We start from the raw sequence: 18,381 nt of genomic DNA on the forward strand, positions 1-18,381 counted from the left end.
TCACATACATAGAAAAAGCTGGAAGTGGTGCCGTGTCTCAAGTAGTAGAGCACTAGTCTTGAGGAAAGCCCAAGGACAGCATTCAGGCCCTGAATTCAAGCCCCAGGACTGGCAAAAAATCCAATACAGGATGGAAATGTGGCTTAGTGGTAGAGTACTTGCCTGGCATGCATGAAGCCCTGGGTTTGATTCCTCAGTACCACATTAACAGAAAATCCCAGAAGTATTACTGTGGCTCAACTAGTAGAATGCTAGCTTTGAGTAAAAGAAGTGCCCAGGCCTTGAGTTCACGCCCCAGAACTGGCACAAAAAACAGAAAACTTAAGGAATAAGATCCCATCTATAATCTTAGCTACTGGAGTGGCTGAAGTCAGAGGATAGTGGTTCAAAGCCAGCCCAGGTAGGAAAGTCTGACTCTTCTTTCCAGTTAGCCATTAAAAAGCTAAAAATGGGGGTGTGATAAAAATAATAATAATAATAATAGGATAAAATTGGATCTCAGTTTCCAGAAAGCATTTAAGTCCAGGGTTATTCACCAATAAGTAGTCTATTCAATCTTAGCCAAAAGTTAAAGAGAACTATGACTTGTCTTTTCATTTATTCACTATCATTTGTTGAATACCTACAAGGGACTAAGATCTAAGCTAGGCACAATCCTAGCTGGAGTGATGACAGTCATTCAGAAATACTGTTCCTCATTTAACAGATAGATGACAGGGCCTAGGCCACTAGAGGTCACTGAAATAGGTGTGCAGAATCGGCTCCTTCCTGGTGGCAGTAAAGTGGTATAGCAAGAAGCAGTGGTACAATTATAGGACAATATGACTGGCAAAACAAGAAGAACAAAGCAAGAGCAAGGAAGAAGCCCTGTGTGTTGAAGAGATCAGTTATAGCTATCTGGCTTCTAATTGTGAAAGTGATAACCTCTGGGTATCTGGCAACATTAATGGGTGGCAAAAATGGGGGCTGAGGGTGTCGCACCCTGCCTATAGGGGTCACCTTTTGGGCAGGCTCCAATGAGATATTACTGGCAAAGGCAAAGGTTAAGTCCACATATGTGGATTCATTTCTTGGTAATTTTTTTTCGGTCGTGGGACTTGAACTCTGGGTGTGGGCACTGTCCCTGAACTCTTTCAGCTCAAGGCTAGCACTCAACCACTTGAACTGCAGCGCCACTTCTGATTTTTTGGTGGTTAATTGGAGATTAGAGTCTCACAGGCTTTCATGCCCAAGCTGGCATAAATCATGATCCTAGATCTCAGCCTCCTGAGTAACTAGGGTTACAGGCGTGAGCCACCGGCTCCAGCTTGTTCTTTGGTTTTTGTTTTTTGTTTTTTGGTGTTTTTTTTGTTTTGGGGGGGGGTTGGTTTTTTTGTGGTTCATGGGAATTGAACTGGGCCTGGGCACTGTCCCTGAGATCTTCAGCTCAGGACTACTGCCCTACCCCTGGGTGCTGTCCCTGTGCTATTTAGCTCAAGGCTACCACCCTACCCTTGAGCCAAGCCACACTTCCTGTTTTCTAAAGGTTAATAAGATAAGAGTCTCCGGTCTTTTGGTGCGCAGGCTGGCTTTGAGACTTGATCCTCAGATCTCAGCCTCCTGAATACCTAGGATTACAGGTGTGAGCCACTGTGCCCTGCTACATATTTTTTTTAATTTGGGAAGTGTTTGACATAATAAAAGATCTATGATCATATAAAGACATAGCCAGGGAACAGGCCAGAGGTATGAATGTAATTATTCTCTTCTAATTCTTACATTAGAACCTCCCTTTAGGCCCCAGTGGCTTACTCCTATAATCCTAGCTGCCCAGGAGGCTGAGATCTGAGGATTAAGGTTCAAAGCCAGCCCAGGCACTAAAGTCCATACGACTCTTATCTCCAGTTACTCACCAGAAAACCAGAAGTGGCAGTGTGGTTCAATGGGTAGGGCCATAGCCTTAAGCTGAAGAAATCAGAGACAGCACCCAGGCCCAGAGTTCAAGTCCCACAACCGACCAAAAATAAAAAAGAACCTCCCTTTAACCTCTATACCATTGTCATTGTAGTCAGGGTATTATTATATGTTAAGAATCTAAATATTGTGCCAGGACTTTGGCCTAGTGGTAAAGTGCTTGCCTAGCATGTACAAAAACCAGGGTTCAATGCCCCAGTACCAGATACATAGAAAAGATAGAAATGGTGCTGTAGAAACCACCCACTTCTAATGACAGATTACAACATACTTGTATTCTTGCTGATCAAAACCTATGCTGCTGCGTTTGTAAGGAAGGCTAGGAGAGAAGGGAGGGATAGATCTGAGATACCTGTGTTCAGGGCACGTCTTTAATAGTGGTGTGCATTTACCTTTGCTTGCATGCATCAAGGCACAAAAGTAGAGAGTGTCATTTCCAAACCATTGCTAGTGAGTGATCTTGTGTTTGGAGGGGAAGAAGGCAGACTTAGGGGTACAAGGAGAAGTATGCTAGTCTTTATAATCCTTTTATAGACAGAAAACAGAGGTAAGGAATTTGGGAGCCATGGAACAGAGTGGCACTACTGAAACAATCTATCACCTTTAGTCCCATCCTGAAGTGCCACTTCCCCCCATTTACATTATGATATGCTTATGTATCAGTGATAGGTCTTTGGTCAACACTAGTAAGAGTGGGTCCATTAACTCCTTTGGCCACAAGCATATACGCTATTACTTAAATCAGTTGTTAAAACAATCTTTAGGGCCAGGAGCATGGCCTAGTGGAAGAGTGTTCACCTAGCATGCATAAAGCCATGGGTTCAATTCCCCACTACCACATACACAGAAAAAGCTGGAAGTGGTGCTGCAGCTCAAGTGGTAGAGCACTAGCCTTGCAAAAGCCCAAGGACAGTGTCTAAGCCCTGAGTCCAAGCCCCAGGACTGGCAAAAAAAACGAAAACTTTATTTTCTATCTCAGGGTCTCCTTTGACAAATGCACTAGAGAACGCACTATTTTCCTCACCATCAAGTGTTGCTGTAAAGTCAGGAGCCAAACCAGTACCAGATGATTGCAGAAATGGCACCACAGAGACTGATCATCGACCCTGCTCCCCTGGCAGTGGCTTGCTTACTCTCAGTAAAAGAAGCCTGCAGGTGCCTGTGCCTGAAGAGCCACTGGATCTGCAAGTGAAATCGAATTCAAGGCCTCTACTAGAAAGCAAGAGTAACTATTCACTGGACAGCCACAACTATTCTCAGAACAAAGTCAACAATTCTAGTCCTACTCAGAAATCTCTATCTTCTGAGTATTCTCATGAGCCATCAGTGGAAGTGGAGAAGTCTCCAGTCTATGAGGCTGTCCCCTATGGACAGTCTTCTACCAAGAATGGGAATAGTCAGCCTAGCTCCAACTCTGTCAACTCAAATGGACTTGAGGACAATCTGTCTGTGAATGTCACCCAGGAGGCTAGTGCTAGTGAAGTGTCCGGTAACCAGGAGCCCACAGTAGGCTCCCAATTAGCCAGTCAGAGTAGCTTTAGAAAATCAACTGTGGAAAAGTTCAGATCCCTTAAAGAGACCGCAAAAATATGGGGGAGGAGCACTGAGGGCCCCCAGTGTTATGTGACATCAACTGAGACTATAAATCCTAAAGAGCAGTTTTGGGGTAGACAGCTTCTCAGGCCGTCCTCCGAGAAAGCTGTATATCCAGAGACTGATGGATATTGCCCAGATTTAGAGCTAAGTGATTCTGAGAGCGAAAGTGATGGGAGTAACGAAAACGCCATTGTGAAGAAAGATAGCCCAGACGAGGAAAGTCCTCAGGATTCTGAACAGGAATGCCATAATGAAAGTGAGAAAAATCCTCTTCCCCATGGTTCAATGCACAGATGATTAGAAACTGCCAGTAGTCCAATATTTGCCCCAGTTACTGGGACAAATCCAAACACCAAAAGGATTCTAGCATGTATTAGGAGGAAATACAGGAAAAGGGAAATTTTCCACAGTAAATTGAATTGCAGTATTTGAAAAGGTTTCGAGTCTTAATTTTTACAAGCATACAAGCACATAGTAAGAATTACAGATTGTCTGGAAGTTGGTTTATAAGGTTTATAAGAGGTTGGTTTGGGAACAGCTAGGTCCAGAGTTATTTGCTCAGTGAATACTCAGGGGCAGCTTTCCAGTTACATTAACCTACTGCTAAGTTTATGGATTATGGATCTTTGCATTGCTTATGGTCTCTGTTTATGTATTAAGGGTCATTACATTGCTAATGGTTTACAAGAGACCATGATTACCAGACACTAAAACTACTTACCATTTGAAACTACAATATGTGATTCCCAGAGCTCCAGTCTCTGGAAAGTTTCTAACTGTACTGGTGTTGGTAAACCCTCTTCAAGGGAGAGACCAGGAGAGATCATCTTTGTCAGATACTATCAAGCTCACTACCCTCTTTCTTTGCTTCTGGCAAGGTGGAGTTTCTTTGACAGTATCAATACTTACCAAGTCAGTTCTCCTAATGCTTGAAGTGTCCAGTGCCTGTTTTCAGACCTGCTTGTTGGGGACACACTCATAACCCTTTTATCCTGCTAACAAGCATAAAAGGCTAACTTGTAATAGTGTTTACAAAAGTACACATGTACTACTTCTAAGGAAAATGCTCTGATTCTCTGTTTCAGGATTTGTGAAGGATCCCAGAGTCTTTCCCAAAGTGAGACCATTTCTGGAATATTTGTACCAGGACAGGGTTTTCGTATGAGTTTGGCTGACAGTTTTTGTATTCCTGCTTTAATGTTTATAAGAAATTTTATTGAGGTATAAGGAAATATAATGAAGTGCACAGAGGTTAAGTATTCTTACCTGCTTTAATTTTGAAACAGAATTTTATTTTCAAACAGAATTTGAAGGCATGTGTTTATCACATGGATATAATTTAGCTTTGTGTCCATTTTGAATCCAAGGCAATTTTCTAAACAAAAAGGCTGGAGCCATTTTTCAAAGATTGTTGATATATCCCGCTCCCAAACTCAGCCTTGGTTCCTTCTTTCTAGAGGAAGAGAATAATTACACTTCAGGGGAAGTAGCAAAACCTGTTTGCTTCCATTTTAAAAAGAGGGCAAAATACCAGTTTTAAAATGTATGGCAAACTGGGATGCTCAGCTCTCTTGTTGTTAGCCTTAAATCAATATTCTCTTTCTTCTAGTTTGAGAAAACATAAGAATTTTCAGACAGAAGAGGCCATTTTCCAGTTTCTAAGATTTTGCACTGGTGAAATAGCCCAGCTCTGGTAATGTGCCAATGAGTGAAGCCTACGCTGGTTCGGTGGCTACAAAAACTCAAGCACTTTGCCTCACCCTACTTTTGTCCTGATGACTTTGTCAGAAAAGGTTCTTCTTCTTTTCTCCCTTTCTGGAAACTAATGTATTTTACCTGTTTCTTCTATGCCTGTGTACAAGTCTGAACATGCCATGGCATGTATGATGTAGTGTTTGGATGGTGTAGAGAATTTTTTCCCTACTCCTGACTAGGCTTCTGTGGATAAAAATTTTACACTTCCATGGTAACAATTTTAAGGGGATTTTGTTGAAAAGGCCTCTTGATGTCAGAGGCCAACACAGGAGTTTACATTCATCCTGTCAGGCCTTTCCAGTTTGTGTGCATGGGAGAGAAAGCAAATGGTAACAATGCTTCAGCTGTTTTCCATATGCAGTGCCATTGGAGAATATTGACTAAGCATCATTTCAATCAGGGAAAGATAGTAATAATATTTTTGCAGCATTTTTCTAAATAAATGAAGGAGCCTTCCATTGTTACATTTCAACTGCCCCAGATTGCATTTGCTACATTTTGTTTGAAGTATTACCTCTTGCTTTTATTACTTTTTTATCTTAGAAAGTCTGGTTTTTCAAGATAAATACAGTCTGTTTTCAAAGTCACCTTTTTATCAATACTTTTTCATTAAATTATGAAAATAACTACTGTTTGTGGTCATTTTTTTATTTTAGCATACTTAAGAAAATTTTCATGTGTTTCTTTTATACTTAAAAATTACATTCACTAAGTAAAAAATTAATGATGGGAAGTGAAATGAAGAAATGAATGTTTAAAAACAAAGGTATATAATTACAATAAAAAATATATTAAAAAAAAACAAAGGTATAGTGCTTGCCTAGCATGCACAAAGACCTGGGTTCGATTCCTCGGTACCACATACATAGAAAAAAAAGCCAGAAGTGGTGGTGAAGTGGTAGAGCTGAAGCCTTAAGAAAGTCCAAAGACAGTGTTCAGGCCCTGAGTTCAATCCCCAAAATGAACACACATACACACACACACACACACACACACACACACACAGTAGTAAAATACATTTAAAGTAACTTAGTTAAAGTTAAAGTAACTTTAAAGACCCACCTCTTGTGGTTGTAAGTCCTATGCAGACCATTGGGGGACTTGGTCTGACACTATTCACAGAGGCTTCTGGGAGTTCCATTCATTTCTCCCCTTCATAGATTGGATCAGTTTCTATTGCCAAAAGATATGGCGATAGTTGTCCTTAAAATGAGTCAAGAGGGGGCCGGGAGTTTGGCCTAGTGGTAGAGTGCTTGCCTAGTATGCATGAAGACCCAGGTTCGATTCCTCGGTACCACATACATAGAAAAAAGCCAGACTTGGTGCTGAGGCTCAAGTGGCAGAGCTCTAGCCTTGAGAAAGTCCAAGGACAGTGCTCAGGTCCTGAGTCCAAGCCCAGGACTGGCAAAAAAAAAAGTCAAGAGTTAAGGATACTTTTCATCTTGTTTAGGTGCATCGGGCTGTGAACCTTTCTCTGGGTCTGACCATCCAAAACTTTTGAGAGTCCTTCCCTCCCCCACATTACTTCTTGTACCCTTTCTCCGTTTCATATATGATCAATGACTAGTCCTTAAAAAGTAGTGGTGGGCACTGGTGGCTCACGCGTGTAATCCTAGCTACTCAGAAGACTGAGATCTGATGATCATAGTATGAAGCCAGCCAGGGCAGGAAAGTCAGTGAGATCTATCTCCAGTTAACCACCAGGAAACTATAAGTGGAGCTGTGGCTCAAAGTGGTAGAGTGATACCCTTGAGCAAAAATGTTTAAGGACAGCACCCAGGCTCTTAGTTGCTGACCAAACAACTGGGAATGTGGCTCAGTGGTGTAGTACTTGCCTAGCATGCATGGAGTCCTGAGCTCGATTCCTCAGTACCACATAAACAAAAAGCCAGAAAAAGTACTGTAGCTCAAGTGGTAGAATGCTAGCTTTGAGTAGAAGCTCAGGGACAGCACCCAGGCCCTGAGTTCAAGCCCAAGGACTGAAAAAAAAATGAGCTAGGCTTTAGTGGTTCATGCCAGTGCTGTGCTCTTAGTTACTCAGGAAAGGCTGAAACATTGGGATCATTGTACAAAGCCAGCCAGGGAAGGAAAATCCATGAGACTCTCCAGCAAACAACTTAAAGGGGGGAAGCCAGAAATTGAGCTGTGGCTCAAGTGGTCTGCACTAGCCTTGATCAAAAAACTTGAGTGGCATTCTAGGTGCTGGTAACTCACACCCATAATCCTAGCTAATCATGGGGCTAAGGTCTATGGTTCAAAGTTCAAAGCCAGGCCGGGAAGGAAAGTCATCTCCAATTAACCACCAGAAAATCAGAAGTAGTTCATGTGGCTCAAAGTGGTAGAGCACTAGCCTTGAACTGAAGAGTTCAGGGACAGTGCACAGACCCAGAGTTAAAGCCCCCTGACCAAACAAAAAATTAATGTCCATGGCAGCATCCAGGCCCTTGGCTTCAGGCCCCAGGAGCCACACCAAAAGAAAAAATATGTCGGAAAGATGAGCTGGCTGGAGTTGAAAGGATTTGCAAAACCCACCTCAGCATAGCTTGTAGGAAGTGTCGCCATGTTGCAGTGAAGCTACTTTCCTAAAGTGTATGTACAAATCATGAATCTCAGTCATTTCTCACATAATTAAAAAGGAAACTTCACTCTAACTTATTGAAATTTGGAAAAACAGAAATTACATTTAGTTAATAAAACTCAAAAACACTTCCAATTGGACAGTTACCATTTCAGATTTTTCAACTACTTAGTTGGGGGGAAAGTTACTATTCCTGCTTTGAATAAGCCTGTGAGGCTAGACCTTAGTGGCTCAAGCCTATAATCCTAGCTACTTGAGGCTGAGATCTGAGGATCATACTTGGAAGCCAGTCCAAGCTTGAGACACTTATCTCTAACCACTAGAAAACCAGAAATGGTGCTGTGGCTCAAAGTGGTAGCATGCTAGCCTTTAGCAAAAAATCCTCAAAGACAGCTCCCAGGCCACAAGTTCAAACTCCATGACCATAAAAATAATCCTGCTAACAGATTTTTCCTTTTGTCACCATAACTTCATTTCTACTTTGCAAACTCGAATCTGTGGTTAAGTTCTTGCCCCTCCCAGTTCTGTAGGGGTAGCCAGAAGGGCAACCTCAATGGTGGTATTCACAAAGCTGATGTTGGCTGACATATTTGCTGACTGCATATCCATGGTAAGCATGAGGAAGGTCAAACAGGCCTTCAGTCTCTGGGCCAGAATCTGTGCAGTTGTCTTGTCCTCCCGTCATCAAAGATGGAAAAGGCTAAAGTCACTTTCAAGACAGCTAATTGGCTAAGTGGCTCAAACCTATAATCCTAGCTACTCAGGAGGCTGCTATCTTAGAATCAAGGTTTGTAGCTATCTCAGGCAGAAAGGTCCATAATACATCTCCAGTTTAAGCACAAAAGAAAAAAAATGCCAGAAGTGGAATTGTGGCTCACATGCAGTACTAGCCTTGAGCAAAAGTCACTCAGAGAGACAAGAAAAAACAAGACTCAAGTACCCATACACAGTGAACAAAAGAGGACAGTCTCCAGAGAAAAGCACCAAATTATAATATCTAAGCACCTCTTCATATGTACATAAAATAATGTACAGTGTGAAAAGAACCCCAAAGAAAAGGCAACAAAGGATCTCTTAATCTCCTATAGTGAAGTAGTCAGGGGTCCCTGATTTGTCCTTCGACCTTGTGTAACGTCCAAGAAATACTTGCTTGGCATTCTAGTTGGTAAAGGTCCTCATCTATTCCATGAGAATGGTTATCTAAATTGCAAGACATAATTAGTAAAAGGCAAAAATTGCTGCTATCAGGCTCAAGAGAGAAAGAAGCCAGGGAAGGACTGATTCCCAGAAAGACTATCAGAGACCTGAGATTGTCTTCTCAATGGTGGATTGGAAACATAGCATGGCACCTGATTCCCCATATCCTGGAGTGGGAAGTAAGATTTTTCCAGCTTTATCTTAAGATCAGAGGAACCTGAGGAGGTAAAGGTACCAATGGGTGTTATAGTCTCTTCCAACTACTTCGTGCTGGCTTGGGGTGTCAAAGAGTCACTGGAGCTGGGGTAGAATCCAGGTCTGCACTAGGCAGGACAGGGCAGTGTAGGTGAAGCCTCCGGTTGTCTATAGCAACAGGATGGCCTTGACTTGATCCCAGATGTTGTTCTGGGTGAGGGTCTATTATCCTGTTAAAAGGGAACTTGAAAAGGTTAAGCAAAAGTCTGTCAAGGTGACAGAACCAGTTAACATGAATGACATAGGAGAACACACCCTGGACATGAGCTAAGCCCAGCTGTGGTCCATTCAAGGTCCATTACAAGGGTTGAGGACAAGAAGGAAGTCTATAGGGTAACTGGGTAGGGGAGAGCATAGTAGACTGGTTAGAAGTAACCAGTGGGGGACTAGGGTTGGATTAGAGGGATGCCTTGGTAGATATCTGGAGAATAGTCTATGCATGGGAGACCCACAAAGCTGTCAAAGCTAAATGTCCTGAGGCTAACACTTAACAGATAACAAAGGCAAGAAAGTAAGTTACTGTCCTGTTACAGACATTAGGTGAACAAGCAACTATTAGTTACTGTTCTGTTATGGAAATTAAGTGAGCAAGCAACTATTCTTTTTTTTCTCTTCCTTTTTTTTACTTTTTTATTTTTTTATTGTCAGGGTAATGTATAGAGGGTTTACAGTTACATTCGCCAGGTAGTAGGTGCATTATTTCTCACACATTGATACCCCTTCTCATTGTTTTTGTCCCCATTTCCCTCCCCACATACTCCCAATCATCTTGTTTTCCCCCTTCCCTTTTCTATTTCAAATAAACAAATAAATGTATATACAATATACCTTGTAACCAGTCAGATACAGTAACAATATGAATTAACCAAAGGGCAAAAAAAGAGAAGAGAAATAACGTAGTACTTTAAGAACAACAATCACACAAGATTAAGCTCTTGTTTCCATATCCTAGAGTTCCTTTCATTTAGCATCATCCTATATGACTTTATGTACCTAGGTTTTGTGCTATTGTAATCTTCTGCTAAGAAAGTCCTAGATGTGTACTAATTATTATAAATGAGGGAAACCATGGAGCTTATGCTCCTTTGGGTTTGGCTTACTTTACTTAATATGATTTTTTTCCAAGTCTTTCCTTTTCCTTACAAATGGGGTGATGCTGTTCTTTCTGATGGCAGCCTAGACTTCCATTGTGTATAAGTACCACATCTTCTTGATCCAATCATCCACTAAGGGGCATATGGGTTGGTTACATATCTTTGCTATGGTAAATAGTAGCAAGCACCTATTCTTCTTGATTTCCCAGCTCTGATTAATTTTGAAAGGACGAGTCTAAAGTGGCTGATATCACCTCGTCTCCTCTTATTCCTCTCCATGGTTCCTCATTGTCAGAACTGACCTCATTGCTGGGATAGCTGTCCCAGTTGGTATTCACAGGGTTTGAACTCAAGGCGTGGGCACTGTCCCTGAGCACTTCTGCTCGAGGCTAGCACTCTACTACTTTGAGTCAGAGTGCCAGTTGCAGCATTGGTCTCTAGGGACAGAATGGCTCTCTGTTGGTTAGTTGGGAGATTTCAAAGCGAGTTTTCTCTGCCCGGGCTGGCTTTGAACTGCAATCAAAGGAGTCTTTGCCACAAAAGCCCTTTTTATTTCCAATTAAAGCAACAAAGAGACCAATAGAAATAGGGCTCCCCTATAGCTTCTCAAGGATCGACCAAGGACTACATGGCAGAGTTCTGCAATGACAAAGCTCACTAGATGTAATGAGAGCTTTTCACCAGCAACTGATTAGCACTTTAGTATTCCTTGGGCTAAGGTATCCTAGCTGCTTGGGGTATCTGGGATTTTTGGTAACCCTACAGTAAACATTTAGGCTAATTCTCCAGGGACCCATGCCTGTTTTCCATGCATTACAAGTGCTATCAAGAATCTAAACTTGGCATCTTTTGTCAAACTAAAAAATAGATGATCACATTATTCCTTTGCTCATGTACTCCTTAAAACACAGTGATTGAGCCGGGTGCGGTGGCTCTTGCCTGTAATCCTAGCTACTCAGGAGGCTGAGTTCAAAGCCAGCCCTGGCACAAAAGGACCTGAAAGTCTCATCTCCAATTAACCTCTAGAAAACGGGAAGTGGGGCTTGGCTCCAGCGTAGTGAGGTAGCCTTGGGCTGAAGAGCTCAGGAATAATGCCCAGACCCAGGGGTAGGGTGGTAGCCTTGAGCTGAAGAGCTCAGGGACAGTGCCTAGGCCAAGTTCAAGTCCCATGACCCCCCCCCAAAAAAAACAGGAATTTGACCACTCTCCTAGGCTCATAGACCTAATGGTTCCTTCTCTGTGCTGTTGGAGGTAAGTAGTGCAGGTGGGTTTGGGATGCATAGAAAAAAAATGCCTGTCCAGAACCTTTATTACATAGTATCTGCTACTGTCAAAGAAGCAGGATACTTACCTTTGTTCCTCATAGGAGCCTAGCAGATTACCGGTAGCTCTGAATGGGAAAGGAGTCTAGAAAAGTAGTTTTCTGGCTTGTAGACCCTGTGGTCTAACTTGTGGGGATTAACATTACTGACAGGTGGAAGAGAACAGAAATGAATAACAGTAAGGCAAAGGGTCATCAAGATGTGAAAGTCTCAGCTTCAGTGGATCTGAAGTGGCTTGTGGCTTCCATCCTGAATCAGCAAGCTTTAGTTGTGTGTGATGGAGCCTGGGTGGGATCTAATAGCATCTCTCCAAGTCTCTTGGATGGATTTTCACACACCTGCTGGAATGCCTGCAAATTTCTACACCGACTTGTTAAGGACATTTGAAATTTCCCGATATTTCCCTGGTTACTTACTGAGTACATTAACTTTTTTGCCACTCTTGGGATTTGAACTCAGGGCCTGAGCACTGTCCTTGGACACATTTTGCTCAAGGCTAGAGCTCTGCCACTTGAGCCACAGCACCACTTCTGGCTTTTTCTGAGTATGTGTTACCAAGGAATTGAACACAAGGCTTATGTGCATGCTAGGTGAGCACTCTACCACTAGGCTACACTCCCGGCCCCTACATTAGCTTTTTCAGACTGGTGCCCCACTGGTTTAGGTGGGGTGACAACTTTTTTAACTGGATATTTTTCACAATACAGCTAGGATTTTCTAGGCAGGTTTAGATAGGTTAAGCTTGTAGCCATCTCCTTCCTGCAAGTATAGACTACAATTTACAGTTTCTCCCTTGGGTTTAAACATTTCAAATCACAAAATCCACACAAACCAAAGGCCAACTTGCCAAGTGTGCTCTTTGTAGCAGCCAAGGCAGTTTCTGAGATGTGCTACCCCATTGCAAACCTGTGGCTAGAACACAACTGATGCTTTTAATCTCACAATGAGAATCACAAACATGTTTCTTAACCTACTGCAAACTTGAAGTTGCAGCTGCAACTCATCCATGATAGGCCTGCTATAAACCCAACTCTAATCTTGGCAATAACTGAGCAATTTGAGGTAGAGCCAGGGCAGAAATGCTTAGCAAAAGCACCAGTGGTTAGACACTGGATGGGCATGGGGAGACACTTGTGATGAGGAGGGTGTGGTCCTGGGCACTATCCCATGCTTGAGAGACAGAGTGAGGAAAAACTGATTGGTCTTTTTACCAGTAGTGAAGCCAGGCAGTTTGGGAGAAGACCATGGAAGCTGCTTAGCCACGGACCACTCTGATCCACGTCGAGTGCCAACCTGCATCCTGAGTCATTACTAACCTCATGCTATTATTTTAGAGCAAAATACTGATCGTGGAGTGGAGGAAAATCAAGATCACACTCAAGTTGTCTATTTAAGACCAACAAACAAGAACACACCCAGCTACACTTCCAAAAGAACTCTGGTCCCTTGACATTAAAAGGTGGGGTGCACAGAAGGGAAAACAGAGCAGCAAAACCTTATTTTCCCAAGAGGTTACCAGGATCAGATGTACAACATTTAACCTCTAGCCTGGATTGACCTTATTAAAGTTACAGCCAACTTTTGGCATCTGCTACATATTTCAGCCTTCTGGGATTCGTACTTTTTTGGTGGGACTTGAACTCTGGGCCTGGGCATTGTCCATGAGCTCTTTGGCTCGAGGTTACAGCCTTACCCCTTGAGCCACAGCACCACTTCTGGTTTTCTAGTGGTTAAGCTGAGTCTCACAGACTTTAGGGCCCAGGCTGGCTGTGAACCACGATCCTCAGATCTCAGCCTCCTGAGTAGCTAGGATTACAGGCATGAGCCACTGTGCCCAGCTGTACTTTATTTTTGCCAGTCCCAGAGCTTGAACTCAGGGCCTGTGAACTGGCCTTGGTATTTCTCAAGGCTAGCACTCTACCACTTGAACTACAGCACCGCTTCTGGCTTTTTCTATGTGTATATAGTACCGAAGAACTGACCCCAGGGCTTCATGCTTGCTAAGCAAGCATTCTACCACAAGGCCATGCTTCTGGCTAAGTTCATACTTTTTGAAGGAAACCATTTTTGTTCCCCTAACTACTTCCCTAGGCCTTTATTTACTGCTTTTACCTTAATTTGTGTTTCGATTAACTTTTATATCCATTTACTTGTACTCGAATCTGATCAACATGGAATTTAAAACTGTCTGGAGTTTTTTGTTTTGTTTTGGTTTGGTTTTTTTGTCATGAGGCTTGAACTCTGGGCTTGGGCAATGTCCCTGAGCTCTTCAGCTCAGGGCTATTGTTCTACCACTTAAGCCACAGCGCCACTTCCTGTCCAGAGATTTTTGTTTAGTTAGGTAACTGCCTCAAGGCAATCGCCAGTGGCTCTGCCCATAAGCAGCCAGGGGCAGATTCTCTGAGCTTTGAGACTGTTGCAATTCTAGTCAAAAGCAAGCAACTTTGGAACATTAAGACAGTATTTTACACACAGACAGGAAGACAGACATGGATATTTTGTGCAAAATCTTTAAGGTACACTTAGATTTTTCTTAAAATCAGTCATCTGAGTTTTCTGGAATTCCAATAGCAAGATGACATTTTTTTGCCCAATCATAATTGAACCACATGGCTAGTTTGAAAACAAAACTTTGCCAGCAAACAAGGTCTTTCACCTATTGTACAGCGAGAAACATTCTGAGAAACCAATTCAACTCCAAGAGCTCAATTGGAACTCCAGGGTGACCAGACAAGGGCCAGGAAGTTAGACAGGACATGAACACTGAGACACATGGCATGCCATCATGGTGCCGGGCCTGCTCCAAGAGTCAGGGCGGGGACAAGTTCACAGCATTCTGACCTCTAAATTGAAATACTAGGCAGTGCAGAGCTTTAAACATAGTGGTTACAGGAGCCTGAGTTTTCATATCCACACCCCTTCCACTAGAAATTTAGGCACACCCATTACCTAACAGGTGGGTGGGGCTCCACCTCCAAGAGTTTTTGGAAATTTTACCCTGCCAAACTGGCTCTTGTAATCCCAGTTTTACGATGATGCCAAGATGGCATCTGCTAATCCCAGGTCTTCATTATGCCACCATGTGGTCAATGCTAGGGAAAACTCAAGATTTAGTCAAGAACAATCAGAATTTCCATCATAAAAACAGCAAAGTTTTCCTGTCCTTTACTAGACAGGTATTAAGCAGACATTGATACCTGTTCCACCCTGCTTTAGTGAGGCAGAGAAAGGGAGAGAGAGAGAGAGAGAGAGAGAGAGAGAGAGAGAGAGAGAGAGAGAGAGAGAGAGAGAGAGAGAGAGAGAGAGAGGAATACAAGTGAGTTCCATCTGTCCAAGCACTCACAGGAAAAGCCAGAAGAGGTGCTGTATCTCAAATGGTAGAGTGCTAGCTTGGGGCGCTATGTCTTAAGTAGTAGAGTGCTAGCTTTGAGCAAAAGACACCCAGGGACAATGTGTAGGCCCAGGCCCTTGAGTTCAAGCTTCAGGACTGACAGAAAAAGAACTTAGATAAAAAGATTACGTTAATAAATTGAATTAATAATATACTTTGAAGAAATTTTGAAACTTGGAGCTGGGAGTTTGTCCTAATGGTAGAATGCTTGCCTAGCATGCATGAAGACCCGAGTTTGATTCCTTGATACCACATACATAGAAAAAAAAAGCTGGAAGTGGTGCTGTGGCTCAAGTGGTAGAGCTCTAGCCTTGCAGAAAGCCCAAAGACAGTGCTCAAGCCCTGAGTTCAGTCCCTGGAATGGCAAAGAAAAGAAAAAAAATTGAAACTTACACCTTCAAAGTAAGAAACAGAAACAAAACACTCATCACTGAACATAATCTTTATTATTATTTTCATTTGTTTGTTTTGCTGTTTGGGTTTTTTCTTTTTTTGGGCCAGTTCTGGTGCCTGAACTTAGGCCTTGCTAATGTCCTTGGGTATTCTAAAGGCTAGTGTTCTCTACCACTTGTGCCACAGCACTACTTCTGGCTTTTCCTGTATATGTGGTACCAAGGAATTGAACCCAGGCTTTGTGCATACTAGGCAAACACTCTACCACTAGACCACACTCAGAGCCCGTGAACATAATCTATTTTTTCTAATTTTTTTGCATTAGTACAGAAAATACAAAGAATTAGCACAGAAGGTACAAAGAATTCGTGGAATTCCAAACCCACAACTATTAAAGCTCTCAGAAACACCTTGACCATCTATATTGTACTTGAAGTCAACAAGATATGCTCCTCTGAGAGTTCCATATTTTTTTTTCTGTATATGTAGTACTGAGGAATGGAACCCGGGTCTTCGTGCGTGCTAGGTAGGCACTCTACCATTAGGCCAAACTCCTGGCTCCAATTTTTTCTGGTGATATTGAGGGCATTTGAACTCAGGCCCTTACACTTGGTTCTATCAGTAAAGCCACACTTCCTACCCTTTTTAGCTTTTAGGCTTTTTTTTTTTTGGACTCTGGGCCTGGGCACTATCTTTGAGCTCTTCAGCTCAAAGCTACTGTCCTACCCCTTGAGCCACAGCCTCACTTCTGGTTCTAGTGCCCAGGCTGGCTTTGAACTGCAATCCTCAGGTCTCAGCCTCCTGAGGCACCATGCCTGGCTAGGTTATTTTTCAATTAACGTCTTGGGAAACTTTTTTTTTGCGGGGTTCAGAGACAGCCTGGGCAGGAAGGCCCTGTGAGACTTTTTCTTTCTTTCTTTCTTTCTTTCTTTCTTTCTTTCTTTCTTTCTTTCTTTCTTTCTTTCTTTCTTTCTGTCTGCCTCTCTCTCTCTCTCTCTCTCTCTCTCTCTCTCTCTCTCTCTCTCTCTTCCCCCCTTCTCTCTCTGTCTTTCTTTCTTACTGTCCCTGAGCTTTTGCTCAAGACTAACACTCTACCACTCCAACCACACTCCACTTCCAGCTTTTTCTGAGTATGTGGTACAGAGGAATCAAACCCAGGGCTTCATACATGCTAAGTGAGCACTCTACTACTAAGCCATATTCTCAGCCCCCTTGTGAGACTCTTATCTCCAACAAACTACCAAAAATCTCTAAGTGAACCCGTAACTCGAGTGGTTGAGCATAAAGTCTCAAGAACAGCACCCAGTCTCTGATTTCAAGCCCCAGGATCATCACAAAGGGAAAAAAAAATGTTTTGCAAACATTGGCCTCCAGCCAAGAGAGATAGGGAGGATTTTGCAAACCAGGGACTGGGATGATTTTGTTTAACTGCTTTGTTCTTTCCATTTTAACCTGTTTGTGTTTAACCAGAATCCTGTTCCAATCAGTTAAGCATTTTAACAACGATTTGTTTGTTTACATAAGAGATAGATTTTAGCTACGTGTCCAAACTCCAAAGCTGAGGTTCACTAGGCCCCAAGCCTTTTGCACCCCTCCCCTCACCCCTCCCCGCCCACCCCTGCCCTGCAATAGCTCTTGCAAGTTTCATTCAAGCTGTGGGAGACCAGAGGTACAGCGTTGGCTGTAGGAGTGGGGAAGGGCGAGCAAGTGGGGTAGCTCATCCCCACATCCCCACAATTCCCAAGGCTGTGTCCCAGGCGGGGGTTTCCCCTTCCCAGGGACTGACCTTCAAACCGCCAGAGAAGTCACCAGCCAAGGGTGAGCCCGGACAGAACCGGCCTCCCCACCCCCTCCTCCTCTAGAGAGCAAAGTCTCTGGCGACAGCTGAGTGACATCTGATCTGCCCAGACTACCAACCAGGGGCAGCCGGAAGGAATTCCACTGCCCTGTGGCTACTAGGACGGCCTGCCGCAGCCCGCCCCAACATCAGGAACAAGGAGGGCTCAGCCTGTAACTTCACAGTGAGAAACCATCACCATCCTTGAAGCAGTAACCTGAAGCTGCAGTAGTGCTTCCAGATTGTGCGAAGACACCCCCCCCTCCTTCACGGTCACAGGTACCCCAGGCGAAGCGCGGGCCCCGAATTTCTGTCCTCAGGGTACCCCTCCCCCTCCCACCCTTGGTCCTTGCCCAGCCACCCCCCTCTCAACCAGTGCTCGGGCAGAAATGGGACACTTGGCAGTCCCAGGTTTGCGATAGAACAGGGCTGTGGGGTTAAAAGTCCTTTATTGCAAAAGCGGCCTGTCTGATCTTGGATCTTATCTCCGATTGATAGCTTGAAGGCCTTTTGAGTCTGAGCCACAATCAATGATCATTCCAGATTCCACATTCTACAATCTTTGGTGACAACCTGTATATGAGCCATGTTTGCGCTGTGTGTGTGTGTGTGTGTGTGTGTGTGTGTGTGTGTGTGTGTGTGTGTGTTTAAAGTAGTCCTTGCCCCATCTGTGTGTGGGACCACCCAGAGGCATCAGGCCTGCCTCTCCCAGGAGGAACTCTTATCTGATCTTATTGTTTTTGCACTCTCTCTCTTTTCAAATTGTTTCTTTTTCTTCTTCCAATTCACTGATTACAGTCTATGGCCTAATGTCCCAGCATAGAATGTTCCTTGCTTGTGCAGTTGTAAACTCCTTGCCAATGTGGCCAGGTGTCTTTCTAGGAAGTTAGTCTCTTCTAAGAGGTCATCAACTACCAACACTGATGGGCTGTGGTGGGGGTAGAACGCAGGGAAGGGCTTTCTAGACCCTGGGTTCTGTTCTACAACACCAGAAGAAAAAGAAAACAGGG

At 43.4% G+C, this 18,381-nt stretch overlaps 1 protein-coding gene across 1 annotated transcript in view; it reads left to right on the forward strand.

Annotated features, from left to right (window-relative positions):
• The window catches only part of Jade3 (jade family PHD finger 3), a 113,263-nt gene extending 109,209 nt beyond the window's left edge, over positions 1-4,054 (forward strand). Inside the window, exon 14 of the mRNA XM_090325613.1 lies at positions 2,933-4,054. Coding sequence (XP_090181739.1) covers positions 2,933-3,846 — 914 coding nt within the window. The 3' untranslated portion in view covers positions 3,847-4,054. The remainder of the gene's footprint in view (positions 1-2,932) is intronic.
• The last annotated feature ends 14,327 nt before the right edge of the window (positions 4,055-18,381 follow it).

The sequence above is a fragment of the Megascapheus bottae genome, chromosome X (genome assembly GCF_031878675.1).
Source record: "Megascapheus bottae isolate mThoBot1 chromosome X, mThoBot2.hap1, whole genome shotgun sequence".
NCBI lineage: Eukaryota > Metazoa > Chordata > Mammalia > Rodentia > Geomyidae > Megascapheus > Megascapheus bottae.